Source organism: Nomascus leucogenys, chromosome 15, assembly GCF_006542625.1.
Source record: "Nomascus leucogenys isolate Asia chromosome 15, Asia_NLE_v1, whole genome shotgun sequence".
In the NCBI taxonomy this organism is placed as follows: Eukaryota; Metazoa; Chordata; class Mammalia; order Primates; family Hylobatidae; genus Nomascus; species Nomascus leucogenys.
Window position 1 is genome coordinate 64,707,323 of NC_044395.1, and position 27,866 is coordinate 64,735,188.

The 27,866-nt window shown below is 53.8% G+C and overlaps 3 protein-coding genes and 1 long non-coding RNA gene across 17 annotated transcripts in view; 1 reads left to right on the forward strand and 3 right to left on the reverse strand.

The window, feature by feature from the left end:
- The window catches only part of NUMA1 (nuclear mitotic apparatus protein 1), an 81,216-nt gene extending 60,217 nt beyond the window's left edge, over positions 1-20,999 (forward strand). For 9 of the 10 annotated variants that reach the window (XM_030829553.1, XM_030829562.1, XM_030829558.1 and 6 more), the window contains 22 exons: positions 746-828; positions 1,471-1,551; positions 2,578-2,665; positions 4,227-4,350; positions 4,863-5,020; positions 5,303-5,420; positions 5,516-5,633; positions 5,985-6,125; positions 7,276-7,398; positions 7,547-10,912; positions 11,366-11,407; positions 12,944-13,012; positions 14,465-14,584; positions 14,667-14,885; positions 14,994-15,151; positions 16,436-16,682; positions 17,607-17,835; positions 18,500-18,636; positions 19,040-19,216; positions 19,515-19,631; positions 19,752-19,973; positions 20,327-20,999. In XM_030829553.1, the coding sequence (XP_030685413.1) occupies positions 746-828; positions 1,471-1,551; positions 2,578-2,665; positions 4,227-4,350; positions 4,863-5,020; positions 5,303-5,420; positions 5,516-5,633; positions 5,985-6,125; positions 7,276-7,398; positions 7,547-10,912; positions 11,366-11,407; positions 12,944-13,012; positions 14,465-14,584; positions 14,667-14,885; positions 14,994-15,151; positions 16,436-16,682; positions 17,607-17,835; positions 18,500-18,636; positions 19,040-19,216; positions 19,515-19,631; positions 19,752-19,973; positions 20,327-20,338 (6,149 nt within the window). In that variant the 3' untranslated portion in view covers positions 20,339-20,999. The remainder of the gene's footprint in view (positions 1-745; positions 829-1,470; positions 1,552-2,577; positions 2,666-4,226; positions 4,351-4,862; positions 5,021-5,302; positions 5,421-5,515; positions 5,634-5,984; positions 6,126-7,275; positions 7,399-7,546; positions 10,913-11,365; positions 11,408-12,943; positions 13,013-14,464; positions 14,585-14,666; positions 14,886-14,993; positions 15,152-16,435; positions 16,683-17,606; positions 17,836-18,499; positions 18,637-19,039; positions 19,217-19,514; positions 19,632-19,751; positions 19,974-20,326) is intronic. The other variant, XM_030829563.1, reaches the window with a different exon arrangement.
- On the reverse strand, positions 3,217-5,607 carry LOC115838620. Its single transcript, XR_004033673.1, has 3 exons — positions 5,522-5,607; positions 4,834-4,948; positions 3,217-3,519 (listed from the first exon to the last, which is right to left on the reverse strand). It is a non-coding gene; the product is annotated as an uncharacterized LOC115838620 (long non-coding RNA).
- Positions 20,587-27,488, reverse strand: IL18BP (interleukin 18 binding protein). Of its 5 annotated transcripts, none has more exons than XR_004033672.1 (6): positions 23,850-27,488; positions 23,311-23,517; positions 22,541-22,664; positions 22,313-22,460; positions 21,474-22,082; positions 20,587-21,320 (listed from the first exon to the last, which is right to left on the reverse strand). XR_004033672.1 is itself a non-coding variant. In XM_030829566.1 (6 exons), exons 2-6 carry the CDS (start codon positions 23,875-23,877, stop codon positions 22,005-22,007), a joined length of 585 nt encoding a protein of 194 aa, XP_030685426.1. In that variant the 5' UTR covers positions 23,878-23,935; positions 24,824-27,488; the 3' UTR covers positions 21,345-22,004. The 5 variants fall into 5 exon arrangements, 4 of the variants coding, with proteins under 4 accessions (XP_030685426.1, XP_003254823.2, XP_004090680.2 ...); XM_030829566.1 differs by lacking the exon at positions 20,587-21,320 and having other exon boundaries at positions 21,345-22,082; positions 23,850-23,935; positions 24,824-27,488; XM_003254775.4 differs by lacking the exon at positions 20,587-21,320 and having other exon boundaries at positions 21,345-22,082.
- RNF121 (ring finger protein 121) overlaps positions 26,245-27,866 on the reverse strand; it is a 68,381-nt gene continuing 66,759 nt past the window's right edge. Inside the window, exon 9 of the mRNA XM_003254778.3 lies at positions 26,245-27,636. Coding sequence (XP_003254826.2) covers positions 27,516-27,636 — 121 coding nt within the window. The 3' untranslated portion in view covers positions 26,245-27,515. The remainder of the gene's footprint in view (positions 27,637-27,866) is intronic.

A 27,866-nucleotide genomic window follows, 5' to 3' on the forward strand; every position in this document is an offset into this window, starting at 1 on the left:
TTAGGCGATAGGTGTAGGGGCAGAGGCAGATTCAGGTTGATCTTGACCCCCCTCACTGCTTGTGTGACCTTTCTGGACATAGGTTCCCTATGTATAATATGGAGATGATAACTGCTCTTCAAGTGGATGGGTGGATTAAATAAGAACACATGCAAAGCTTCTAGTACAGTGCTTTTCAGTTCCCCTCCCCTTGTCCAGCCTTAGACCACAGAGTCCTCATCTTTGACATGGGGAGCTAGCTGCCATCTCCACCCCTAGAGAATTATAGGACAGGTGAGGCTATATTTAGATAAAGCAAGGTGTTAGTAATTGAGCCCAGACCCTCGGGCAGCGTAAGAGTCAGGTATCCCTAGTTGTCCTCTTCTGACTCAGCTATAGGTTTCCTCTGTGACCTCAGTTGGAACAGGATTCTAAAATGACCTGGCATCTCTGGGCTCTTCCTCTGTGGTGCTGAGAGAGAGTTGGTGAGTGGGTGGGAGAGTGCAACGTCATGACCCAGAGTTGCTGTGAATTCCGAGGCTGCTTTCTTCTTCCATTATCCCTGTAGCCCTTGGATTGACCCAGGATAGAACTGACTTCAGATGGAAAATTGTAAGGCAGGGGAAAGAGGCCATAGGAGTAAGGAGCCCTACATCTCATAGCCCCACCAGAGATAGCCATTCTGCTCCCCAGATTTAAGTGTTCTGGGATCTCAGGTATGGTTCCCAGGAAGTTCACCCTGTTTTCTACATTGTTGTCATTGCAGAAAATCAAAAACATCCCTCTTCTCCAGAATGCCTGGTGTCTGCACAGAAGGTGCTAGAGGGATCAGAGCTGGAACTGGCGAAGGTACCTATGGAATACCAGGCTGTTGAGGCGGGGCAGGGTTGGAGTGATGGTACCTGAGGGACCCTGCAGGGCCTTCTCTTAACCAAAGGGGAGATGACGGGTGCTTTATTTCTGGGGCTCTAGTACGTTGGAGGTAGAACCAGACAGCCACCTGTCTTGAGGCAGAGGCTGATTTAGCCCAAGGATTCTAGGAGCCCATGATCTTACGACAGAGATTATGAAACAAACAATGGTTTACTAGACCATTACCGTGGGCCTCGGTGGAGACCTGGCAGAAATCAGGTCTCACTCGGCTATCACCATATTTTTATTATAGCTCAGTCTTAAGTCATTCTTTCTGCTCTTTCTGGGTGCTGGCCTATAGAGGGTACCTAAAGCTTCACACCCAGGGTTCCATGAGTCCAGGAATTGAGCCATGCAGGAATCTTGGCGCTCAGCTTTTTGTACAGTGTACACTGTGTCCTTAATTTTTTTAAAAAAAGTGTTTCCTGGAGCTGTTAAGGATGGTGGCCCGGGGTTGCTGAATTCTAGTACTTTTAGAAGAGTCACCGGAATAGCTCAGAGTCCCCAGAACAGCCCAGAATGGGGGCACTGAGAAGAGAGACAGCCCCACTCAGTGACTGCCTCCTTTTTGGCTTCTAGATGACCATGCTGCTCTTATACCACTCTACCATGAGCTCCAAAAGTCCCAGGGACTGGGAACAGTTTGAATATAAAATTCAGGTAAGCCCTTGTGCCTCCATGCCACCTAGCAGGCCTAGCCCATGCTTCACCTCACCTGACTTGTTTTTCTTTGAACAGCAGATACTGGTCTTTTTAAAAATACAGTTATAGCAATTATTGCCATTCATCATAGAAAATCTGGGAAACATTGAAAAGCATGCAGAAGGAAATAACAGTTGCCGATAAACTCATTCCCAGAGGTTGCTAACTTTTTAAAGGATGTACTTTCAAGTCCTTTTTTATGTGCATATATTTAACTGTAATGTGTTTTAGGATAATACATAGAAATTATTCTCTGTTTCTATATGTGTTTCTGTGTGTGTGTGTGTGTGTGTGTGGTTTTTTTTTTCCCACAAAACTTTCACTTCATTTATCTCATCCTTTCCTCTGGTAGGGTCATCTGGAAGAGGCCAACATAGTTATACATAAAAGCATCCTGGCCGGGCGTGGTGGCTCACGCCTATAGTCCCAGCACTTTGGGAGGCCGAGACAGGAGGATTGCTTGAGGCCAGGAGTTCAAGATCAGCCTGGGTAACATAGCAAGACCCTGTCTCAACAAAAAATATTTTTTTAAAAAATTCAGCTGGGTGTGGCAGTGTGTGTCTGTAGTTCTAGCTACTTGGGGAGCTGAGGAGGAGGAGTTGACTCCAGGAGTTGGAGGTTATAGCGAGCTATGATTGTGCCACTGTACTCCAGCCTGGGTGACAGAGCAAGATCTTGTTTCTTAACAACAATAACAATAAAAGCGACTTTCTGATTGTGTTACTTTCCTTAACAGTCACTTCACTTGTGGTCAGGAGTTAAGTCAGTCAGGAACTCTGACTTTGGTACATCTTGAGGGGAGGTGGGAGGGAAGAGCGCAAGTGGGGTGAACATAACTCTAGTTGAATGTTGTTGGCTGGGTCATAGGACCTCAGCTCTGAGAGGCAGAATGGGATCCAGCAGGCTCCTAGGGTGGAGCTCCTGGCAGCCATCCCTTCAGAGGCCTAACACCTAAGTGATGCTCTTTTTCTCCCTGTGGCCCAGGCTGAGTTGGCTGTCATTCTTAAATTTGTGCTGGACCATGAAGATGGGCTAAACCTTAATGAGGACCTAGAGAACTTCCTACAGAAAGGTGAGTAGGTACACACTCCTGAGAATCCCCTCATCTCTGAAATGGGGAATACTAGGATCCTGAGTTGTCAGGAAGTGCGGTGGGGGTTTGTTTCTGTCCCAACACAAGGCAGAGTTGATGCTCAGTAAAAGTGTGTGTAATGGAATAGGTTGATTTCTGGGCCATGTTGTATCATCTCAGTTCCTATGGAGCTCCTCCTTGCTGCCTGGCAGCAGTTATGTAGGATATTTACAAGTGATCATACCTACTTTTGTTTTTTATTTTTTAAACAATCATTACTCTAGGCTTAGAAGTTGAGAATACACAGTCTTTTTATTTTTATTTTTATTTTTTTGAGACAGAGTCTCTCTCTGTCGCCCAGGCTGGAGTGCAGTGGTGCGATCTCAGCTCACTGCAACCTCCACTTCCCGTGTTCAAGCAATTCTCCTGCTTCAGCCTCCCGAGTAGCTGGGATTACAGGCACATGCCACCACACCCAGCTAATTTTTGTATTTTTTGTAGAGACGGGGTTTCACCATGTTGATTAGGCTAGTCTCAAACTCGGCCTCCCAAAGTGTTAGGAATACAGGAATGAGCCACTGTGCCCGGCCCACAGTCTTTTAAAAAATGTTTTTCCCGTCACGTAGCACATGTTCTAGGTGGAAAGGCAGATACATAAACCAGGAAATATGATAAGGAATCTAAGTACGGAATATATCAACGGTCTCGGCTGGTACTACAGTAGAAAGAGTGATTGTTCTGCTGGTCTTCTGATGAAGAGGTCAGCTGGTAGATGATAGGAATGTAAGAAGGAGGTCTAGGCGAGTTCTAGCCGTTGAGTTTGATGTTCCTTGTATTCAGGTTCCTCATGAGACCTTCAGGTAGAGATGTTGGAAATGTGAGTCCAGAATTCAGGAGCAGGCTCTGGACCAAAAGATAGGTTTGCAAGTAGCATTGGATGGCCACTGAAGCCATGGGCACTATGGGCAGAGCCAGGAGGCCCCATCAGATCTCTGGGAGCTTAGAGGGTGGGTAGAGGAGGGAGGAGCAGATGAGGAGACTTAAGAATGGGTGATTAGAGGTAGGAGAGTCCTACAAAAGTGGTCACGGAAACCAAGGGAAGAGAAGGGTTTTGAGGAGGAGGGCATTTTGGAGGTGCAAGGCTTCAGGGAGAAAGAATTCCAAATGGCGGCCAGTGGCTCTGATAGGAAAGGTTGTTGGGGGCTGCGAGGAGATCCTGCTCAGGGCTCCCCAAGCCATCTCTGCAGTATGGACTTGAGGAAAAAGCTTGAGCACTTGGTGCAGTTTCTGAGCCAGAGGACACCCTCACTCCACTGTGCTCTGAGTAGTGATGCTCTGTAGAAATGGAAAGCCTGCATTTGATTTTGGTTAGAGACACGGAACTCTGGATAACCCAGACAGCAGGTTTTAGGTTCTGCCCAGTGCCTTCCTTGGTAGTTTACATATAAGTATCCATGGATTCACTCCCACTAAGGCGAGTTCTCAGATTGCATAAAGGTGCAAATCTTTTCACCTTCTTACTAACCTTTGTTGATTTATTTTGTCTATTTCTTAACTCCAGCTCCTGTGCCTTCTACCTGTTCTAGCACATTCCCTGAAGAGCTCTCCCCACCTAGCCACCAGGCCAAGAGGGAGATTTGCTTCCTAGAGCTACAGAAGGTTGCCTCCTCTTCCAGTGGGAACAAGTATGTTCTGGGCCTCTCCTCCTGGGATAGGGCCTCCGCATGCATCCATTCCTCACATTCCTAACTTCTAGAGTTAAGATGTTGACCAGCCTCTGGGAGTGCTTAGAGTATCCTGTAGATCTGGGATCTCCTCACCTCACCCAGTATTAATTGGGGGAATTGGTTGGGATTTGTCATGTGCAGAAGGCCTCCCTCAAAAGCTGTTCCCTGTTTATGGAATACCCTTCTTCCTCGGAGACTACAATGAAGTCCCTTCTCTTAGCACATCTCTGCAGAGCCAAGGAGAATATATCATTTTTTTTTCTGACAAAGAAATTAAGGCAGTGAGAAGAAAAGTTTTCCCAAGATCATGTCATGAGGCTTGAGGTAGCACTGCAAACAGAACCCAGGTGCACAGGCCTCCCAGCTGCTAGTGTGCACTTCCATAGACCCCGCTCCCTTCCTGCCGCCTGTTGCTGATTGCTTCAGATCTTAGGCTCTTACCAATGCATATGGGCCTTCTCCCTCCTCAGCTTTCTCTCAGGTTCTCCAGCTTCTCCCATGGGTGATATCCTGCAGACCCCACAGTTCCAGATGAGACGGCTGAAGAAGCAGCTTGCTGATGAGAGAAGTAATAGGGATGAGCTGGAGCTGGAGCTAGCTGAGAACCGCAAGCTCCTCACCGAGAAGGGTAGGTGGCTGGCACACTGGCAGATGTGTGAATAGACTTGCCGGAAGGATGTCCCCTGGCCTCCCATGTTGTCCCCTCTCCTGGCCCCTGGAGCTCAGAGCTCAGCTCTGGGCCTGTGGTCAGGCTGACCTCCTGGAAGCTAGGTTCTGTCTTTGACCCCATCTTCTCTTTCCCTTAGATTGGATACCGTATTCCTCCTCCTCCCTATGCCGCCTCCTCCCTTCCCCTCCTGCACATAGTTCTGTGCTGATTCTCCTCTCCTCCTCCCTCCACTCTGGGCAGATGCACAGATAGCCATGATGCAGCAGCGCATTGACCGCCTAGCCCTGCTGAATGAGAAGCAGGCGGCCAGCCCACTGGAGCCCAAGGAGCTTGAGGAGCTGCGTGACAAGAATGAGAGGTACGGCTCTCCCTGCATTCCTTCCCAGGCCCCAGCCCCTCCTTGCACCCAGTCAGGAGCCCATGCTCTCTTCTCACTGCTTCCCTCCTTCACAGCCTTACCATGCGGCTGCATGAAACCCTGAAGCAGTGCCAGGACCTGAAGACAGAGAAGAGCCAGATGGATCGCAAGATCAATAAGCTTTCAGAGGAGAATGGAGACCTTTCCTTTAAGGTGTGTGTTAAGGTGGTGTGTGCATGGAGGCCCCTCAGGGCTGAGGTGGTCTGGAAGGCTCCCCAAGAGAGGGTTGAGAAGAATGTCCCAGCACCTGTCTTATGCTTCAGTCTCTCCAGAGACCTATTTTGCCCCTTTCCTTGTCCCATAATTGGCTGCTTCCCGGGTACTGGGTTGTGACCCTAAATTTTGATTTGTAGTTCTGAATTAGAGGTGTGATGGCTGTGATTGGTTTGTAGAGGGTTGGCAGAATAATTGGAGGCATCCAGCCCCTGGGGTTCTGGGAGCAGACAGCAGTGGTGGGGTCAGCGTTGACTCTGGGTGATGGGGATTCTCACTTGCCCGTCTCAGCTGCGGGAGTTTGCCAGTCATCTGCAGCAGCTACAGGATGCCCTCAATGAGCTGACAGAGGAGCACAGCAAGGCCACTCAGGAGTGGCTAGAGAAGCAGGCCCAACTGGAGAAGGAGCTCAGCGCAGCCCTGCAGGACAAGGTAACCGTCTGCTGGGGTCACAGCCACAGTCTTGACCACATGTGCAAAGCTAAGTCCAGTTTACCACTGTGCTCTTCTGGGCCTTTGGGTATTAAGCTGCATTCTCTTCAAGGTTCAGTAGTGTGCTGTAATTGAAAGATTGTGGGCTTCAGTCTAGTATACTTTTTTTTTTTAACTTATTTTTTTTTCCCCAGTCAATGCCCTCACTTTATAGTACACCTTTCAATCCTATCTCTGCTGTTTACAAGATGTGGATCTTGGACAAGTTAATCAGGCTGTTTTTCTAAGCATCCTTTCCCTAAAATGGAAGTAATAATGAGTCGCTGCCTCATCACCTATTATGAGAAAATGTATATAAAGCACTTCACACATCGCATAGTGTAAAGTAAGCTCTCAGTGAACCAGTTATTGTTACTATTGGTAAGAACCCAATTTGGCCACTTACTAATAACCATGTAGCCCTTGATCAAGGCACTTAGCATCTGCTTCAGGTTCTTGCTCTGTAAGAGGAATAGTAATAGCTCCCTCCCACATTAGCTGGGTGTGGTGGTGCGTGCCTGTAGTCCCAGCTACTCGGGAGGCTGAGACAGAAGAAGCTCTTGAACCTGGGAGGTGGAGGTTGCAGTAAGCCAAGATCTCGCCACTGCATTCCAGCCTAGGCGATAGAGCAAGACTGTCTCAAAAAAAAAAGAAAAAAAAAAAAATTCAGGGATGCACCCAGCATAGCCTATTATAGGTGCTTAGTGAACAGTGGTGAAGAAGTGGGTTTGGGACTGGGGGGTACTGCAGCTGCTGCCAGTGGTATTGCTGCCCAGAGGATGGTGGGCAGCTGGTGGTGATTTGGATAATCTAGGACTCAAGACTTATCTGAGGAAGGGTATACGGTAAGGAAATTTGAAGTAAACTCAGCAGCCTTGGGGAAGTAGTAAGCAGGTTACATTATGACTTTATTCTGCCTTAGAACTAGGTCTAGAGAGTCAGGTCCCTCATGCTCCCAGTTCCGTGGTTTCTGCTTTTTTCTAGGCCAGGGCAAAAGGAGATCTTGGTAACAAGGTGATGGGCCCCATGTTTGTTGATGTTTATGAGGGCTTGTGTGGTAATCTGGTGCCTGTTCCCCCTCTCTGTTCACATGGGTCTCATTTACTCCCAGAAATGCCTTGAAGAGAAGAATGAAATCCTTCAGGGAAAAATTTCACAGCTGGAAGAACACTTGACCCAGCTGCGGGAGAACCCACCCCAGGAGAAGGGTGAGGTGCTGGGTGATGTCTTGCAGGTAGGAATGCACAGGAAGACCTGTGTGCTGGGGGTTGGTGTGGACTCAACATTCAGTACATTTGGGTTCCTGGTGTTCCTCCATTTCTAGAGGAGGCTTGGTGACTAAGGAGTCATGCTGATCCCAGTTTATCTCTTTATACCACCAGCTGGAAACCTTGAGGCAAGAGGCAGCCACTCTTGCTGCAAACAACACACAGCTCCAAGCCAGGGTAGAGACACTGGAGACTGAGCGAGGCCAGCAGGAAGCCAAGCTGCTTGCTGAGCGGGACCACTTTGAAGAAGAAAAGCAGCAGCTGTCTAGCCTGATTGCCGACCTGCAGAGCTCCATCTCCAACCTCAGTCAGGCCAAGGAAAAGCTGGAGCAGGCCTCCCAGGCTCATGGGGCCCGGTTGACTGCCCAGGTGGCCTCTCTGACCTCTGAGCTCACCACACTCAATGCCACCATCCAGCAACAGGATCAAGAACTGGCTGGCCTGAAGCAGCAGGCCAAAGAGAAGCAGGCCCAGCTAGTACAGACCCTACAACAGCAAGAACAGGCCTCCCAGGGCCTCTGCCACCAGGTGGAGCAGCTGAGCAGTAGCCTGAAGCAGAAGGAGCAGCAGTTGAAGGAGGTAGCGGAGAAGCTGGAGGCAACTAGGCGGGACCACGCCCAGCAACTGGCCACTGCTGCGGAGGAGCGAGAGGCCTCCTTAAGGGAGCGGGATGCGGCTCTCCAGCAGCTGGAGGCACTGGAGAAGGAGAAGGCTGCCAAGCTGGAGATTCTGCAGCAGCAACTTCAGGCGGCTAATGAAGCCCAGGACAGTGCCCAGACCTCAGTGACACAGGCCCAGCAGGAGAAGGCAGAGCTGAGCCAGAAGGTGGAGGAACTCCAGGCCTGTGTTGAGACAGCCCGCCAGGAACAGCATGAGGCCCAGGCCCGGGTTGCAGAGCTAGAGTTCCAGCTGCGGTCTGAGCAGCAAAAAGCAACCGAGAAAGAAAGGGTGGCCCAGGAGAAGGACCAGCTCCAGGAGCAGCTCCAGGCCCTCAAAGAGTCCTTGAAGGTCACCAAGGGCAGCCTTGAAGAGGAGAAGCGCAGGGCTGCAGATGCCCTGGAAGAGCAGCAGCGTTGTATCTCTGAGCTGAAGGCAGAGACCCGAAGCCTGGTGGAGCAGCATAAGCAGGAACAAAAGGAGCTGGAAGAAGAGAGGGCTGGGCGCAAGGGGCTGGAGGCTCGATTACAGCAGCTTGGGGAGGCCCATCAGGCTGAGACTGAAGTCCTGCGGCGGGAGCTGGCAGAGGCCATAGCTGCCCAGCGCACAGCTGAGAGTGAGTGTGAGCAGCTCGTCAAAGAAGTAGCTGCCTGGCGTGAGCGGTATGAGGATAGCCAGCAAGAGGAGGCGCAGTATGGCGCCATGTTCCAGGAACAGCTGATGACTTTGAAGGAGGAATGTGAGAAGGCCCGCCAGGAGCTGCAGGAGGCAAAGGAGAAGGTGGCAGGCATAGAATCCCACAGTGAGCTCCAGATAAGCCGGCAGCAGAATGAACTAGCTGAGCTCCATGCCAACCTGGCCAGAGCACTCCAGCAGGTCCAAGAGAAGGAAGTCAGGGCCCAGAAGCTTGCAGACGACCTCTCCACTTTGCAGGAAAAGATGGCTGCCACCAGCAAAGAGGTGGCCCGCTTGGAGACCTTGGTGCGCAAGGCAGGTGAGCAGCAGGAAACAGCCTCCCAGGAGTTAGTCAAGGAGCCTGCGAGGGCAGGAGACAGACAGCCCGAGTGGCTGGAAGAGCAACAGGGACGCCAGTTCTGCAGCACACAGGCAGCGCTGCAGGCTATGGAGCGGGAGGCAGAGCAGATGGGCAATGAGCTGGAGCGGCTGCGGGCTGCGCTGATGGAGAGCCAGGGGCAGCAGCAGGAGGAGCGTGGGCAGCAGGAAAGGGAGGTGGCGCGGCTGACCCAGGAGCGGGGCCGTGCCCAGGCTGACCTTGCCCTGGAGAAGGCGGCCAGAGCAGAGCTTGAGATGCGGCTGCAGAATGCCCTCAACGAGCAGCGTGTGGAGTTCGCTACCCTGCAAGAGGCACTGGCTCATGCCCTGACGGAAAAGGAAGGCAAGGACCAGGAGTTGGCCAAGCTTCGTGGTCTGGAGGCAGCCCAGATAAAAGAGCTGGAGGAACTTCGGCAAACCATGAAGCAACTGAAGGAACAGCTGGCTAAGAAAGAAAAGGAGCACGCATCTGGCTCAGGAGGCCAATCTGAGGCTGCTGGCAGGACAGAGCCAACAGGCCCCAAGCTGGAGGCACTGCAGGCAGAGGTGAGCAAGCTGGAGCAGCAATGCCAGCAGCAGCAGGAGCAGGCTGACAGCCTGGAACGCAGCCTCAAGGCTGAGCGGGCCTCCCGGGCTGAGCGGGACAGTGCTCTGGAGACTCTGCGGGGCCAGTTAGAGGAGAAGGCCCAGGAGTTAGGGCACAGTCAGAGTGCCTTAGCCTCAGCCCAACGGGAGTTGGCTGCCCTCCGCACCAAGGTACAAGACCACGGCAAGGCTGAAGATGAGTGGAAGGCCCAGGTGGCCCGGGGCCGGCAAGAGGCTGAGAGGAAAAATAGCCTCATCAGCAGCTTGGAGGAGGAGGTGTCCATCCTGAATCGCCAGGTCCTGGAGAAGGAGGGGGAGAGCAAGGAGTTGAAGCGGCTGGTGATGGCCGAGTCAGAGAAGAGCCAGAAGCTGGAAGAGAGACTGCGCCTGCTGCAGGCAGAGACAGCCAGCAACAGTGCCAGAGCTGCAGAACGCAGCTCTGCTCTGCGGGAGGAGGTGCAGAGCCTCCGGGAGGAGGCCGAGAAACAGCGGGTGGCTTCAGAGAACCTGCGGCAGGAGCTGACCTCACAGGCTGAGCGTGCGGAGGAGCTGGGCCAAGAATTGAAGGCATGGCAGGAGAAGTTCTTCCAGAAAGAGCAGGCCCTCTCCACCCTGCAGCTCGAGCACACCAGCACACAGGCCCTGGTGAGTGAACTGCTGCCAGCTAAGCACCTCTGCCAGCAGCTGCAGGCCGAGCAGGCCGCTGCCGAGAAACGCCACCGTGAGGAGCTGGAGCAGAGCAAGCAGGCCGCTGGGGGACTGCGGGCAGAGCTGCTGCGGGCCCAGCGGGAGCTTGGGGAGCTGATTCCTCTGCGGCAGAAGGTGGCAGAGCAGGAGCGAACAGCTCAGCAGCTGCGGGCAGAGAAGGCCAGCTATGCAGAGCAGCTGAGCATGCTGAAGAAGGCGCATGGCCTGCTGGCAGAGGAGAACCGGGGGCTGGGTGAGCGGGCCAACCTTGGCCGGCAGTTTCTGGAAGTGGAGTTGGACCAGGCCCGGGAGAAGTATGTCCAAGAGTTGGCAGCCGTACGTGCTGATGCTGAGACCCATCTGGCTGAGGTGCAGCGAGAAGCACAGAGCACTGCCCGGGAGCTGGAGGTGATGACTGCCAAGTATGAGGGTGCCAAGGTCAAGGTCCTGGAGGAGAGGCAGCGGTTCCAGGAAGAGAGGCAGAAACTCACTGCCCAGGTAAGGTAGTCAGCTCAACCACGCTCCCAAAGATCAGGAGCTGAGAGCACGGGGACATCGATCCTCTGTGTTCCAGGGCCTCTGGCTCCTACACTGGAGTGTCTTGCCTTTCCTCATTCACTGGGTGGCAGAAAAGGAGAGGTGGATGGTGGAGTTCAAGTCTGTTGCCCCTGTCATCTTAAAGAAAATGTCAGTGGCCTCCCCTCCCCTGAAGGCTCTGTCACTACAGAGTCAAGCTGTGATGACCACCAGCCTGTTCAGAGGCACACTTGCACTGGATGCCTCAGGAGCCACTGGGGATTAGAATCAGCCTAACTGGCATTTTTAAACTTACTGTCAATCTAGCTCCTTAGGGGAAAGTATCAGAGCCTCAGTGAGGTCAGCCTGGCAGCAGGGCTGGTGCCTTTTTGGCCTCATCTCACTCTGTCTCCGTTGCTTCTCCCCCATGTACAGGTGGAGCAGCTAGAGATATTTCAGAGAGAGCAAACTAAGCAGGTAATGCCCGAGGTCCTCGCTAAATGCTGGCTGCTTAAACGGTGACCAGTCTCGGTGCATGAGCCTGGCTGCAGCTTGCCTCCGCCAGCTCCTGTTGTGAACTGTTTGTGAAGGGGGCAGGGTCAAGCCATGGAATCCAGGCCCAGGCTGCCCAGGAGTGTGGTGTGCTGGGCTCTCTCAGGCCTCATCCCACCCGTCCCAGGTCGGCCTCTCCACCCTTCTGCACCTTCTCTCATTTGCCTATCAGGGACAAGAGGTAGCACTGGCTTCATCTTTCCCACCTGGAACCAATGACAGACACAATCCTTGGGATTCTAAAACTTTCCAAGTACTGTGTATAGTTAAGGATACCCAACTAAGAGGAACAGCAGAATCACCCTGTTGGCCTCGTTTGACATGTTGTCCCTTTTTCCCAGAGTACGGCTTTATGGAATCCTTGAAGGTGATATGCAAGGCAGCCCCCACAGGTTAGGGAGGATTGTGGGCTTAGGACACTTGCCCATCACTTTCTGGGGCTCTAACCCCAAGCACAGCATAGAGATGTCTGTAGCAGGAAGACCAAGGGTGAAGGAGCAGGAGGGGTCTATACCAGATGGGGGTGGGGGAGTGGGGGTCACATGGTCTGGCTGCCTCTTTCTCATGAGAATCATTGTGTTGCCTGAGACATTGAGGCTGTAGAGGTGGTGTTAGAGCACCCTTTATCCATCACTCTCCTACCCAGCCACCCCAGGACTGCTGAAAAATTGAGCCCTTCTCTTTCTCTAAGGAGCCTGTGATAGTGGGGGACAATCAAAGTGAATAGCAAACAGTTAGCAGTGGAGCCTTTGCCTCTCCCCAGTGCTGCCTGGTCATGCTTGAACTCCCAGAATGCTTGGAGCAGCCAAGGGTGCATGGGGCTGTTCTGTTGTCTCTTTTCCCCTACTCCCTGTGCTCTTCCTCTTTGTAGGAGTGGGGTGGGCTTTGGAGTACATGTGCTGCCCCTGCTTTTGTCTTCCAGCACTCTGTTCCCCCAATGCTAACTACAGCAGCCATGCTGCTAGCACCAGCCCTAACAGCCTGTGGATGTTGGGAAGAGGTCTGAGCATCTGTGGGCTTGGGCTTTGGCAGTTTCTGGGAGGGAGGCATGGGAATTCATTGAGTATGTCTACTAGAATTACAGACTAGGTCCTGGGAAGGTTGTGGCTGCAGAGTGGTGGCAGCAGCAGGGTGGTGGTGAGGTGTCGGCTCCCCAGAGTCGATTCTCCTGATTCTGGAGGTGATGGGGATTGGGCAGGCCTCTGTCTCTGCAGGCTCAGGGTAGAGGCAAGTATGGACAGGTGGCCCTGGCAACATCTATGTATTAGGTCGCCTCATTCAGGCCCTGCCAAGCAGCCTGGGCAGCAGGCTGCTCCCTAATTGGAGGCCAGAGAAAGGGCCTGAGTTTATTCTAGGAACACTGGGGATCCTGGTCTGGGAAACCCCATGATGGGTGGACATCCAGGATGAACATCCAGGGGAAGTCCTCCTGAGTCTTCTGTCCTCCTCTTCCCTCCCCAGGTGGAAGAACTGAGTAAGAAACTGGCTGACTCTGACCAAGCCAGCAAGGTGCAGCAGCAGAAGCTGAAGGTGGGGCAGCTGGGGGAATGGGTCTGGCCTCTGGACAGGGGAGGGAAGCTGTTCTCTAAGCTCTTGGGCCGTGGAGGGTGTCGGGGCAGAGGAGGGGCACCCTGCATTCCAGGCAGCCCTCCTAGGAAGCCTGTGGCTTAAAAGCCCCTGCACATGTCTTCTGGGAGCTCTCCAGAGACAACCAGGGTGGTTCCCATCTCTCAACTGTCACTGTCCACTTCAGCAGCTACTAGTCACGTGTGGTTATTGAAATTTATTAAAGTAAATCTAGTTCTTCAATCACACTAGCTGCACTGTGCCCCTGTTCAGTAGCTACATGTGGTTAGTGGCTGCTGTATTGGACAGCGCAGATACAGAACATTCCACCATTGCATAAAGTTCTGTTGGACAATGTAAGTCTAGATAGTCTGGGCAGGGAAAGAACGAGACTATTCACCAGTGTTGAATATTACAGTGCAGTTTAATATTCACCAGTGTAATATTCACCAGTGTTGAATATTACAGTGCAGTTTAATAATATTCTTAATGCTTTCAACTATGTCACCTTCTTTGGTTTAATACTTGCTTTTTGCAGTTCTAGGCTTCATAGCCTTCAGTCAGGGGCAAAGGAATTGGGCACCAGTGGCATTGGGACTCACTAAAGCCCTGGTGGGTCCTAGGAGTTGGTGGGAGCTCAGAGCTTCATTTCTCCTGCTCACCTTCATACCATGGTGCCACAGCATGTCTTGATTGCAATAAACAAATGTTTATTCTGCTCCTTGTGGGGCCTGTCCTATGTTAGGAGAGGCAAAGTGGGGATGCTTCTATTTACAGCAAAGCACTTGCTGGCCTTGCAGATGGACAGAGAATCAGGCCCTGCTCTTAAGGAGTTATGGCCTGGACAGTAGGCAGTGTGGGCATCATAAATAACCCCCCACAGGCTTTTGGAGTTAGGTGGACCAAATCTTACTCTGCCATTTAGTCACTGTTACTCTGGTCAATTTGCTTAAATCTCTGAACTCAGTTTCCTCCTCTGAAAAGAGGATGAAGTGACTTCTCAGAGTGGCTTTGAGGAGAAACAAGTTCCCCTGTCCTCAGAGAGCTCACATGCCAAGTGCCTTACTCTAGGCTCTGCACCTGGGTGTTCCCCGAGGATTGGTTCCCTTCCTCCTAGAGGAGATTGTGTGTGCATGCAAAGAGGGTGTGACACTTTGTGTCTGGTCTCAAAGAAGGCAAAGATAGGGCAGGAGCTGGTCAGGGAAAGGCCACTACGGATGTGGACTGAAGGGCGTGTGGGCTTCAGGTTCAGTAGGCTGTAGTTGGGCAGAGTGTATTTGGGGTGGTGTGGTTTTCTTCCGCTTCCTAAGAAAGTGCGGGAGTCTGAAGCACCTGTGGAGCCCCAGTGGCTGGTGCAGATGAGCGGACTTGGGTAGAGCAGCCAGACCAGCTTTCCTGAGTGGCGTTTCTTCTCAGGCTGTCCAGGCTCAGGGAGGCGAGAGCCAGCAGGAGGCCCAGCGCCTCCAGGCCCGGCTGAATGAACTGCAAGCTCAGTTGAGCCAGAAGGAGCAGGCAGCTGAGCACTATAAGCTGCAGGTAAGGAGCCCGGCCCAAGCCCATGCCACCTTCCTCCTGCCCTCCGGCCTCTACCCCACCCACCCACCTTCTCTGCCCACAGATGGAGAAAGCCAAAACACATTATGATGCCAAGAAGCAGCAGAACCAAGAGCTGCAGGAGCAGCTGCAGAGCCTGGAGCAGCTGCAGAAGGAAAACAAAGAGCTGCGAGCTGAAGCTGAACGGCTGGGCCATGAGCTACAGCAGGCTGGGCTGAAAACCAAGGAGGCTGAACAGACCTGCCGCCACCTTACTGCCCAGGTGCGCAGCCTGGAGGCACAGGTAAGAATGGCTGGCAGACTCACCTCACCCCTATTCCACTGGACCCCTGTGCCCTCTCCTCCTAGGCCACTGCTGCCTTCACTCTCCCCCTGGCCCTCTCCTTCTCAGGTTGCCCACGCAGACCAGCAGCTTCGAGACCTGGGCAAATTCCAGGTGGCAACTGATGCTTTAAAGAGCCGTGAGCCCCAGGCCAAGCCCCAGCTGGACTTGAGTATTGACAGCCTGGATCTGAGCTGCGAGGAGGGGACCCCACTCAGTATCACCAGGTCAGGAGGCAGCCTTCCTCCCTATGTCTGTTTATGGGGTGCCTGCTGTTTATCAGGCTGTATCCTAGTGAGATAAATAAGATGTGATCTAAATTTATTCTTAGAGAAGAATAAAGAAAAACAGGTATTATACCAGATGTCTATTTAGGGCACAGTTGGAATAAAAAGCAAGCAGTCAAGAAAGGCTTCGTGGAAGCTATCACTCCTGCTGAGTCTTGAAAGCATCCATAGGTGTGTGTGCCAGGTTGACAGAGAAGAGCAGTGTGAACAGAGGCTGTGAAAGAGCCTGACTAAGCTGAGATGTGAGGCCAGGAAGGCCCAAGATCCTAGAGGGCCATCTGGACTCCCCATTGGAGACCGGCTATTAAGACTTGATCCTAAAGGAATTGAGGAAACCTTGGTGGCTGTAATTGAAAGGTTTAAGGGAAAAAAAAAAGGAACCTTGGAAGAATTTGAAACTGAAGAGTAGATGGTTAATTTGCATCTTAAAAAGATTATTCTAATAGCCAGTATAGAAGACTGGAAAAATACATTGTTTTTATTAAACACTTACATTGTACTTATTTTGTGCTAGACATAAAGCACTCATAACAATTATACCTGATTTATCCCCCAACAACCCTCTGAGGTAGGTTTATTCTGTCTCCTTTAACAGATGAATCTGGGGCATAGAGGGGCAGTCACTTGCCCAAGGTCCCCCAGTGGTAGAGCTGGGATTTGACCCTGGGCAGCCTGGCCTGAGTCCTTGCTTGTCACCACTCATCTGCCTCTGTCAGTGCCATGATGAGTCTAGGTGAGAGGAGATGAAGCAGACCAGGGAAAGGACATGAGCATGGAGGGAGGTGTGGTTAGGAGAGCTGCTCAGGAAGCTTGGTGATTGGGCTTGCCAAGCAGGACGACATAGGATTATGCCCATGTTCATGGCTTGGGGGCCTGAGTGGAGGGCGCTCCTATTCACTGAAATGGGAGATGCAGGAGGAAGAACAGAGAAGTGGGCTTAGATTGGGACGTGTTTGCTGTGGAGCAGCCACGGGCATCTGGTGGGGATGGGACATCTGGGTCTGGGCATTGCCACTATGAGGAGGTATAGGAGAAGCCAGGGGAGTGGACTGAAAGGAAGGCCCAGGTCAAGGACTTTCCTTGGTACCTCTGAAAAATCAGAGAGATGGGATGCCTGACCTCATCTGCTTGTAGTAAGTATGGGAAATGGTCAGTTTGGAAAAGGGCTGGACAAAATGCCTTCTAGCTTGAAGGACTGTACCTCAGCAGGTTTCCTTTCCATAGCAAGCTGCCTCGTACCCAGCCAGACGGCACCAGCGTCCCCGGAGAACCAGCCTCACCTATCTCCCAGCGCCTGCCCGCCAAGGTAGAATCCCTGGAGAGTCTCTACTTCACTCCCATCCCTGCTCGGAGTCAGGCCCCCCTGGAGAGCAGCCTGGACTCCCTGGGAGACGTCTTCCTGGACTCGGGTCGTAAGACCCGCTCCGCTCGTCGGCGCACCACGCAGATCATCAACATCACCATGACCAAGGTCAGGCTGCTGGGACAGGCTGCAGGGCAGCAATTCCCACTTCCCTTCAAGGGCGTCTTTGCATTGGGCACTCAGTCAGGAGCAGGGAGGGATGAGCAGCCAGTCCATGTTATAGCGGGAAAGCTGAGGTCTTAAAAAGGGTGGTGACTTGGTTAGGGGCACTTCTGAAGAAAAAGGCAGGGCTGGGATTAGATCCCTGCCTCCTGACTAAGGCTAGCATTCTCTCCATGCATAGCACTGAGCCTGTGCAGGGTGAAGGGAGAGAACGTGGCGAAGCTGCAGCCCATCCTGTGCCTCCCAGCATGTCCCATGCAGCTGAGAGGCATTGTTGCTGCCCAGTGGACTGCCTGCCAGGCTGTGGGCCCTTGCCTTTGTTTTCACATCTTGAAGGGGAGGTTTGGGAGGGGGGGAGAGGGGACCTTGGTACAGCAGGGAGGACCTGTGTGTGCAGGGTGTTCCCTGCTACCAAGAAGTTGGGGAAGTTCTAGAAGATGGTAAAGGCCTTGGAAGTTTGGACTGAGGGACAGCAGAGGCTGTGGGATGAGCCTGACTAGTCAGGAGACATGGGGCCTAGCCCCAGCTCTGATACTTCCTAGCAGTGTGATTTGGGGCTAGTCACTTTATTTCTTTGCACTTCACCTCTAAAATGGGCTGATAAACCCTCTGCATTCCCTCCCTCAAAGCATTATGAATAGACTCCATGAAAAAAATGCATAGAAAGGAGTCTTGACAACATCAGCACCACCTTGTGAGGGCTTCTGTTGACAAGGCCCATTTCTTGCAGACACACACTTTAAGGACCTTTGCAAAGCAGTTGGGAACACATGGATGTGCCGTGGGATCTGAGGGCTTTAGGAGGGAATGGGAGGCTTCTGTACAGTGCCAGGGCCCACCCCACTGCAACAGATTCACTCTGTCTTCCAGAAGCTAGATGTGGAAGAGCCAGACAGCGCCAACTCATCCTTCTATAGCACACGGTCTGCTCCTGCTTCCCAGGCTAGCCTGCGAGCCACCTCCTCTACTCAGTCTCTAGCTCGCCTGGGTTCTCCCGATTATGGCAACTCAGCCCTGCTCAGCTTACCTGGCTACCGCCCCACCACTCGCAGTTCTGCTCGTCGCTCCCAGGCCGGGGTGTCCAGTGGGGCCCCTCCAGGTGAGGGGACTACAGGGACTTACTATACCCCAAAATTAGACTGGAAGGTGGTCGTGGCACAGGGAAAAGAGGAAAGCTTTTTAAAAATCCAAGGCTGGCCTCCTTGCTACTGTCCAGCTCCACCTGCCCCTCCTTCCTGCAGCCTCAGGGCCTTCCTTACCTGCCCATCTAGGGGCTGGCTATGTTGGGGGCACTCTTGGCCAGAGTTAAGGACCCGGGATTCCCAGCACAATTGCGACACTTAGCTGTGGGGAGTCCTCCGTGCCCTTCTCAGGCAGTGATGGGCTGCTGGAAAGGCCAGGCTGGCCAGACTCTTCTTGGAAGCTTTTGTTCTTTGGGTACCAGGGAGCCTCTGGGAATTAATTCCTGGTCCTTAATTTGTTCCTCTGGGTGTCGGGCACCAAGTCTTGGCGGGTGAATAAGATGTAGTAGCAGCCTCTGCGCGTGACCTCTTCTGCCCTCTCCAGGGAGAAGGTGGTGAGCAAGCCCCTAGGATAGAAATAGTCTGTGTGCCGTACTCCTGCACCTGTGGCACTAAATCAGACTGGTGTGCTAGGCTTCAAGTTTATGGGGTAGGTGGCAGCAAAGGCTGGCAAGATGCCAGGGCTAGCAGGTGACCTGCCAACTCTAGGCTCATTTGTTCCCACTTCCCTGCCCTCCACAGGAAGGAACAGCTTCTACATGGGCACTTGCCAGGATGAGCCTGAGCAGCTGGATGACTGGAACCGCATTGCAGAGCTGCAGCAGCGCAATCGAGTGTGCCCCCCACACCTGAAGACCTGCTATCCCCTGGAGTCCAGGGTGAGCCCTGGGGTCACTGTGCAGGGCCTCCCATCCCTGTCCTCCCTTGGAATCCCACCTGCTGATCTAGCCTGAGCACTAGGGCCCTGGATCGCTGACTGGCCGAGGACGGGGAGGGTGACCTTCTCATGTTTCCAGGTGGAACAGAGAGCCGGGAGGGCACTCGGGGGTGAAGTCCCTGGGGGTGGGCAGGAGCTCGGAGAGCAACCTGGTCAGGACTGCACTGCTTGTGGCCATTTGCCCAGGGCGTAGGTAGAAAGCAGAACAGGAAAGGAGGCCTCATGAGGTAGGAAGCGTCCGCCTACCGTACGTGTCGGGCGAGTGCAGAGTTCTGGAACAGCCCCAGGTCCTCCTCCATCTCCATACAGCTACGGTCCACTGACTGCCTCTTCCACCCATGCAGCCTTCCCTGAGCCTGGGCACCATCACAGATGAGGAGATGAAAACCGGAGACCCCCAGGAGACCCTGCGCCGAGCCAGCATACAGCCAATCCAGATAGCCGAGGGCACTGGCATCACCACCCGGCAGCAGCGCAAACGGGTCTCCCTAGAGCCCCACCAGGGCCCTGGAACTCCTGAGGTAGGCGCAGTGGCTCCTGGGTGTTGCTCCAGCCCTGTGCCCAGGTCAGGCCCAGCCCGCCAAGGACTAAAGGGAGCCTTCTCTCTCCTTCCCTCACTTCCCCGACTCCTTCCCTCCCTCCAAGGGCCTGACCCATGGATGGGAACTGTTGGGAAGGGAAGGCTCTGGCCCAGAGTTAGGAAGGGGAGCAGGTTGCACAAGTTGACTTACAAGGTCCACTCAGCTCTGAGGACAAGATGCCTGGCTTCAGATGTGACTGTTCTTGCTACTGTCTGCCTAACTGTCCTCTTCCCCATAGTCTAAGAAGGCCACCAGCTGTTTCCCACGCCCCATGACTCCCCGAGACCGACATGAAGGGCGCAAACAGAGCACTACTGAGGCCCAGAAGAAAGCGGCTCCAGCTTCTACTAAACAGGTGAGGCTGGGGCTGAGAGGGGATGAAGCGACACCCTGGCAGGACCTTGCTGGCAGAGCATGGCACAGCAGGCTGGCCTGGGAAGGCAGGGTCTCCCGGTCTGACAGCCCTTCCTTGCAGGCTGACCGGCGCCAGTCGATGGCCTTCAGCATCCTCAACACACCCAAGAAGCTAGGGAACAGCCTTCTGCGGCGGGGAGCCTCAAAGAAGGCCCTGTCCAAGGCTTCCCCCAACACTCGCAGCGGAACCCGCCGTTCTCCACGCATTGCCACCACCACAGCCAGCGCTGCCACTGCTGCTGCCATTGCTGCCACCACTGCCACCCCTCGAGCCAAGGGCAAGGTAGAGGCACTGGCAGGATGGGGGAGGGAAACCCGATGAGAGCATGGGCACCCCCCAGACTGCCCCACCGAGTAGCATCCAAGACGGGGCCATGCCAGGCTGCTGGAGGGTGCGGGGTAAGAGGTGTCCCTGTCCTGGTAGCTTCTCTCCAAGGAGAGAAGACAGGACAGATGGCCCCATTCTCATGGAGAGCACCCAGAGCTGCTCAGGCACAGCCAGCAACTGATAACCCTGGGGCTCACAAGGGAGGGGATCCAGACAGGGGTGTGGGAGCAGGAAGAGATCTTCCGAGCCAGTGGGTGCAGGCTGGTATCGCAAGTTCTCATCTGGCCATGTGACGGTGTCTCTTTCAGGCAAAGCACTAAAGGGCCAGTACCAGTGAGTGGCCCCACCTGTGTCCCCGATGCTTATTTCACCTGGTCCTCCGCCTACTGTCCCTCTCAGTGCCTTCTCTCAGCTCCCAGGCCAACAGTAGCCAAACCTCTAGAGACAGTGATGCCTACCCGTACCGTGATCTGGTCCCTGGACCTTCACTGGCGCCTTCTCAGAGCTGGCCCAGGGGGCCTGGAGCATGGACAGTGTGGGCGCTCTCCCTACCTTGCCTCCTTTTTTCTTAAAGCAAAGTCACTTCTCCATCACAACCAGATTTGAGGCTGGTTTTGATGGCTGGGTCCTTGGGCCTGGCCAGTCTTCCTTAGCCTCTGGATCTAGAAGGGACCATAAGAGGAGTAGGCCCTGGTTCCTGCTCTCCTGGTGGCTGGGCCTAGCAGGGGCCCTCACTCTTGAAGTCCAGGACTGGGTCTGACCTGGTGGGAGCACCTGCCAAAGGATGCTCTTTCCCAGGACGGATGGGCCCTGTGTCTCAGGAGTGGGGTGGGGGGACAGCCTTCAGCGGCAGCTCACACCCTACCTTCCCCAGACTTGCACTGGGGTGGGATTTGGAGTGATGGGAAGGTTTTTAAGGGCCGGGGATGGATCTTTTCTAAATGTTATTACTTGTAAATAAAGTCTATTTTTCTCCCGTGAGTACTGAGTTGCCTTGATCTATGTGGGAAAAGAGGGGAAATAAAGGCTCTTTGGAGCCTACCTTGTTCCCGCTGAGTATTCCAGACCACCTCCTTTCTCTCATCCCTTTTCCTGGGGCCACATCTTTCCAGGCTCTTCCCACTCTCCATTAGTGGCCTCTGCTCCCGGAGAGCATTATGGGCTGTTCTCTCTTTTCTTTCTTTTTCAAGGGCCTGTGTTCCCCTGAAGCAGGTTTTGTCTTTCTTTAGCTTCTGTGTGGCAGTCCCTCTCTCCCATACTCCCTCCTGGGACAGGCAAAGTTCCTGGGAGTGGAACTGAAGCCTAAATGAACAGATGTCAGGATGCCTCCATTGAATAATCCTTTATGAGGACCCACGTGGGGATGACACAGATACAGGGTGGATCCGAAGCAGCTGCTGCCCCCATCCCTTCCCTGGAACAGTCCATTAGAGTGAAGGAAAAAAAAAAACATACAGCATGAAGACATGAAGTCTGCAGAATGTGGCCAGAGCTGAAAGAGGATGACTTCATTGAAGAGGTGGCATTTCAACCAGGCTTGAGCGTTCCCCTGCTGGGGCGGTGAGGAAGACGGGACTAAATGAGCAGAGACATGGGAGTGGGAGCTGTCTGGGAAAAGCAAGAATAGTTGGAGGCGTCCAGAAAGTCATGTGGGAAATGTAGGTAAGGCCCTGGAGTGCAAGGCTAAGGCATCAACAGTCTTGGTGGTTTCTAAGCAGTAGAGCAGTTTGAGGATTAGGACGTTAGGAAGGCTAATGGGTAGGTGGAGAGAGAATGGCAGGAGGCGGCGGCATTATAAGGAAGCTGCGATTTTCTAGGTAGGTGGCAATGGAGTTTGAATTTGGTGATAGAAGGGACCCAAAGCAGAGAAGGAGGGGGTGTGTTGCTCATCCACACAGCCTGCAGGCAGTCAGGGACTGTTCACTCCAGGTAGACAGGACCCAAGCTCTGGTCAAGGTCGTGCTGCTGCTGGCCCTGTGCTGAGTCTTAACCCTGCTGCTGTGGGCTGCTGTGGCTGGAGGGCAGGGCTTCTTGGGTGGGGGGCAAGGTTGTCCTCAGCCCAGCCTAGGAAGTGAAGGTAGACAAGGATCAGGCCAAGGAAAGGAGGGACATCTCATCACTTTGCCCCAGGCTACACCTCCCCTGCCCAAGCCTTAAGTTCCTTTTTGTCTGGCTGACCTTGAGGAATGCTAGGCATTAGTTCAGAGGCTGCTCTGGCAGAGCCCACCCTTTCCTCCCCACATATGGAAGCAGAGCTCCTCCTGTTCCTGGAGGCCTCTCCTTGGGCTCCTCACCCAGAGCTGGGCCAGGACGACGTGATGCTGGACAACCTGTCCAGGGTCCACGAGCACACAGGAAAAGTTGGTGCTGTGCAGGGCAGGGGTCAGCTGCTCCAGCACCAAGGCCTTGCACAGCTGCGTACCTGTGCTCCCATGTTCCCGGCTAGAGCGGAGGGGAAGGAAAGGTCATTAGAGGGCCGCAGAAGGCCTCCTTCCCACCCACCTGGCTGCTGCGACCCTCACCTGGTTCTCCCCTCCCACAGCCGGCCTGGGAGGTGCTCAATGAAGGAACCATTGCCCAGCCAGTAGAGGATGCTGAAGTTGGGGAATCGGCTGCAGGCCATACAGGATAAGGTCAGCGTTCCATCTAGGGACACAGGCAGCAGTTAGCTCTTTGGAAGAGCAGGCCCTTCCCCTGCCCTGCTCTGCTGTGCCCTCCCTGCCAGCTCCCCCCTAGTCCTCATGAATCTGGAACCTAGAGAACTGCTCTGCATACCACCTAGGTGGGAATGTCCGTTAAAGGGGAAGTACAGTAGTCTCCGAGAGGCCCTAGCCCCAAACACGGGGAATGTGAGGAATGGTCCTTGGTTCAAGTGATGACTCCTCTTCTGAACCTGTCTCCTCAGGATGACCTTTTCTAGTGCCCAGCCTCGGTGACTTGGGAGCCCAGGTGACAGAGGCAGTGCTGGATGGCTGCTGCTCCTCTGAGATGGCCAGAGGCCAGCAGGCTCTGGGTGGAGGGGCTGGCCTTGGAGTCCACTGCAACCAAGGCTCTGGGAAGTCCTGTGACCATTACTTATGTCTTGAGTTCTCTGTCCTATTTGATAGGGAGCATCTTGGGAGCTGCGCCAAGCCTGCACCCATGACACTGGGTTGGAGAGGGAGAATGGTGCGTGCTCAGCCCAGCTGGCTCAGCTGGTGGTACATGGCAGAAGGGGGCTGGCGCTCAGGAGTCAACCCGACCCTGAGAACCTCTGTGCCCACAGCCCACCCTCAACCACTGTGCTTCTTACTCAGTGGTACTTCCACCTCTGGCCAGGTCACTTCCAATGCTGGACACTGCTTAGCTGCTGGGAACACTGGGGGCTGGGAGGGGCAGGGGTCCTTTGTGCTTCTAACTGAGGCAGTGGCAGCTGTGGTGGTCTGCGAGACAGGTGTGGCTCTGACCAGGAGAGTGTCGATGTGGACACACAGGAGCAGGACCCACAAAGGGCTGAGGTCTGAGGAAAGGACAGTTACAGGTCAGCGGCTCTGGAGACAGAGTGGGCTGCCCAGGTAACTCCAGCCCAGAGATGTCTGGGCTCTAGCCAGGGAATCAGAGCAGGAAGAGGGACCCCTGAGCACCCACCCCTTAGCCCTTTATTGAACAGAGTACAGAGAAGCTTTAGAATGGAGCCAGAGCCACAACATCTGCCCAGGTTCTTAAAGCAACAGCACCAGGTGCGCTGGGTGGTGTTTGCCTTGGAGTGAAGGCTCCGGGTTAGCCCATTGCTCCATTCTGTTCACAGAACTCACCCTACCCCGCCTGCCCATGCGTAGCCCCAAGACCTACCTGGTGTCCAGTTGTGTCTCATGGTCATGATGCATACGTCAGGAGCTGGTGAGCCTGGCTCTTTATCTGTGACAACGTCCTCTTCTCTGGTGAAAGGTGGGGGAGGAGAATGGTAAACCACTCCCGCTTTTTCTCAGTAGCTGGCTTTTCCTCCCGTAGCATAGCCTGGAGCTCTTTCAGCACTTAGAAACAGAGCTGGGGGGTCAAGTGACAAACCTTCCCCACCCCAGCTCTCATGACTACAAATGGTTATCAGATGCTTACCTAGTATAATCTTACCCCTTCATTAGGGAAGGCAAAATTGAGACCCAAAGAGAGAATATGGACTCACCCAGTCACACAGGGAGGCAGTGCTCTCTCCAGCACCAGAGCTGCTTCTGGGAAGGGCAGGATGCCGAGCAATCCTTCTGGGAAAGCACTGCCCCCACCCTCTATTTCACTTTCACTTTTTAACCAGGGAATCCTGAGCAGCTGTGACACACCTGCTTCAGCCAAACTTCAGTGGCTAGAAACCTTCAGCTCCTGGGACTCCTACGCTCCAGATGATACCAGTCTGGGATCTCTAATCTACCCCCATACCACCCCCAGGGTCACCTAGGGTGTGAACTAGATGAGTCTCTCACAGATCAATTCTGTCCCACCCAAGTGTCATGACTTTGGTGTCCGCCTCCCCTCTTCACAGCCAGGTCTTTGTTTCCATATGAACAGGCATCTGCTTCCTCCTTCACCTTCACACTGACATTCAAGGGGACAACTTTCCTAGGCACTGGGGAACCCCAAGTTGGACCAGTTCAGGCTCAATGCCATACCAGCCCATCCACATCCTGGCCTTTCCCAGGCTCCCCACCCCCCGAGTCACCAGCCCCAAGGTCAGCTGCATCTCCCAGCAACCGCCATAATGCCCTCCGTCTCTCATCCTAGCCCCTCTGGCCAGAGCCACAGGTCTAGGTTCACTAGTAGTCCCAGACTCCTACCTGGCTCCCAAGAGGTCCTGAAGAGCCTTCCTTTCCAGAAGCTCCCCTCTAGGAGCTCCAAGACTCAAGTTAGCTGTGTCTAGCTGCGTGTGAACCCACCACAGGAAATACACCGAGAGTACTTCCCCCTTGTCTGTAGAACTCTCACGGCCAACCCAGGAACTGGCACACAAGCTCGAGAGCCAACCCTAACAGGAGGGAAGGGCGGGCACTTCCCGAGGAAGAGGCGGACTGGCTCAGCACTGGCTCCGGCAACAGAGTCTACACCAGAATATGAATCTGGTCACTGATGGGACAAATGGCACTGGGGCTGTGGGAGGGCCAGGATTCAGGGTGAGGCATATGAGGAACCTAGGATGCTAAATCTAAGGAGGTTCCCTCTCAGGGTCATGCAGTTATCCAGGGAGGCAGAAAGACCAGAGCTGGGTGATCCAATGCATGCATATATTAAGTGTGGACAGGAGCTGCGTGTCTGAGGTTTGTGACTCCTGTGATCAGGAGGGTGCGAGGGCTGGTGACAGAGCCAGGGAGGGCCACAGATGGAAAAGGGTTTGGTGGATGCATCAGGAATACAGTCAGCTGTGATCTCAAGCTTCTTGTAGAAAAACCAGATTCATATTCCTAATTTAGACATAGGATACCACAAGTCACATCCTTCTTCTCTAGGTGTCTAGTTCGCGTTTTTCCTCCTCTCAATTCCTCCCCCTGCCTCCTGCCCCAGGGGCTTCTAGCACGTAAAATGCAGGGGAAATTCCTCCCAAGAACACCAGCATCTCCAGGAGTTAGGTCAGGAGGCAAGGCTGCCTGGGGTTTCTGAGAGACAAAGTCCAGTGGGGGATGGTAGGGAGAGACGACAGGACTCTGCCTTAGTGGAACCAAGACCAGAGTCAGGCCAAGGGGAGGTCAAGGGACTCAGGACTGTTACACATGAAAAGAGCTTTGGACAGTCTGGCCTCGGCTTCTCACCTGAGCCTGAGAGGGGGGTGGGGGGAAAAAAGTAAAAGGAAGGGTGATCCCTGGGTCCTTTGACCAGCCCCATTCCCCTCTCTGAGGAGGGGAACAGCCCCACAGGTGGCATAAGCAGCAGGGTACCATGGAAAGCCACAGCTGGGGAAGAGAAGCCGAGCCTGAGTGTGGCCCTAAGGCAGGCAGGTGGTGGCGGGACACTGTCCTCAGGCAGTGAGAACATAGAGCAACCTCAGTCTGAAAGCAGGCCCAATGATGCCCCAGGCCCCTAGGCCACAGGACAGGAGCCTGGCATTCCACCACTCCTAGGGATGTCAGCAGCAGAACAGCCGGGAACAGCAGAAAGGCAGGCCCAACCACCCCCAGACCCTCAGGTCTCAGATGGGGGTTAGCAAAGGCAAGACACCCCTGGGGACCCCAGGGAAAGAGGTGGGAAGAAGAAAGCAAGATAAATGTTCAGCTTTCCAACCCAGCTCATGGAGCTTTATTCAGACGGGAGTGACAACATCCTGCTTGGTTCTTGCTGCCCTTGAAGGGGCAGGCCCTACTGGGCCATATTCCCTAGAAACCCAATGCCGAAGGCCCATGTTTGACCTCCCACTTTATTCAAGTCACCTAGGACTAGGGCTTGGGCCTTCCTAGAAGCCCCCTCTTAGAACCTGTACTCACCCACCCACCACTCCTGTTGTCAGGCCCAGGGAGGACCCATGAATGACAAAAATCATGTAGGGATATTCCCTGGACTGGGAATCCCCTGCCAGCTTCAAGGGCATATCATCTGACACAGGGAGAAGCTGACATCTGTCATATTCTCCTGCCTCACGCACACACACACATGCATACGCACTCTTAGGCTTTCAAGAAGGAAGTGATGTGGCAGAGTGACCACTGGCACGTGTCACCACTCCACTGAAGGATCCACTGAAGAATGAGCTTGCACAAGGGGCCGTCAGTCATGGCTGCCAACAACTGCCCCATGGCTCAACTATATGACCTCTATTCTTGGCTGACCACAGCCCTGCCCACAGGCGCGTATCCATGGTGCTGATTCTTCCAGTTGTCCCAAAACAAATCTTCAATGAATTCTGAGGCCCCAAGGCTTCCCTTGTTGGACAAGTCGCTGATAAGGTTCCACTTGCCTCAACCAGCCTATAGCTCCTGGACAGGGGGAGACAGAGTCAGACGCAACACCTGTCCTGTGTGCCAGACAGCGGGGGAGGGAGGATACTTGGAGCCTCAGTGCTGACCCATGGCACAAGCCTGAGTACGTTAGCTCTTCTATACTAAGTGCACCAGGCTTGAGCCCCACACAGGGAAGAAGGGAGTGGATGGGCTGAGGCCTTCAGCTACCTGGGAGCCCAACAGTGTTCTCAGCCAGAGATGAGAAGGCTCCTTTAAACCAAAAATGTCATGGCTCTGTCCCCACCCTGCTTAGGCAGGGAGGGTGAATCCTGGAGGGGGGCAATTCCTATCTTCCACAATAAAAAAAAGTTTTTTTAAATATATTCATCAAAATAGTTTTCTTTTAAAAAGCCCCCCACTGCTGACAGCCCCACTGGCTGGCTCTCCATCATATCCCTCCCCAGTCCGACACAGCCGGAGGGGTCCTGAGTGGCCCAAGCGCCCCTTTGAGTCTTTCCCACCCAGGAGGTCTTTGTGGGCAGGGAGGAGAGTGCCCTGAGGTCCATGACGTGTGGGGTGGGTTTTCCACTGATGCTCTTCATCACTATTCCAGGCCCAGGATGTAGTTGATGCCTTGGACTAGGCCAATGATGACAGGCTGCCAGGCTACCAAGTATCGAAGCCAGTCCAGCAGTTGCCCATACATGACATGAGGCCTCTCCCAGCTGTCAGTGTGTTAAAGAAAAGAGGCTCTGTGCAAGAGCTGCCAGGAGTGATCTAGCACGGGTGGTTGGGCTCCCTCGGTCTGCCCCACTTTCCAGCTGCTCCACAGCCTAGAGGAATGGAGGCTGCTTTCTGGAAGGGCCCAGCCTCACTTCCTACTCAGCCAGCCCTCCCAACTTTGCCCTCCCTCCTCTTCCTCCTCACAGCCTGTCCGTTGGAGTAAAGAGCTGAA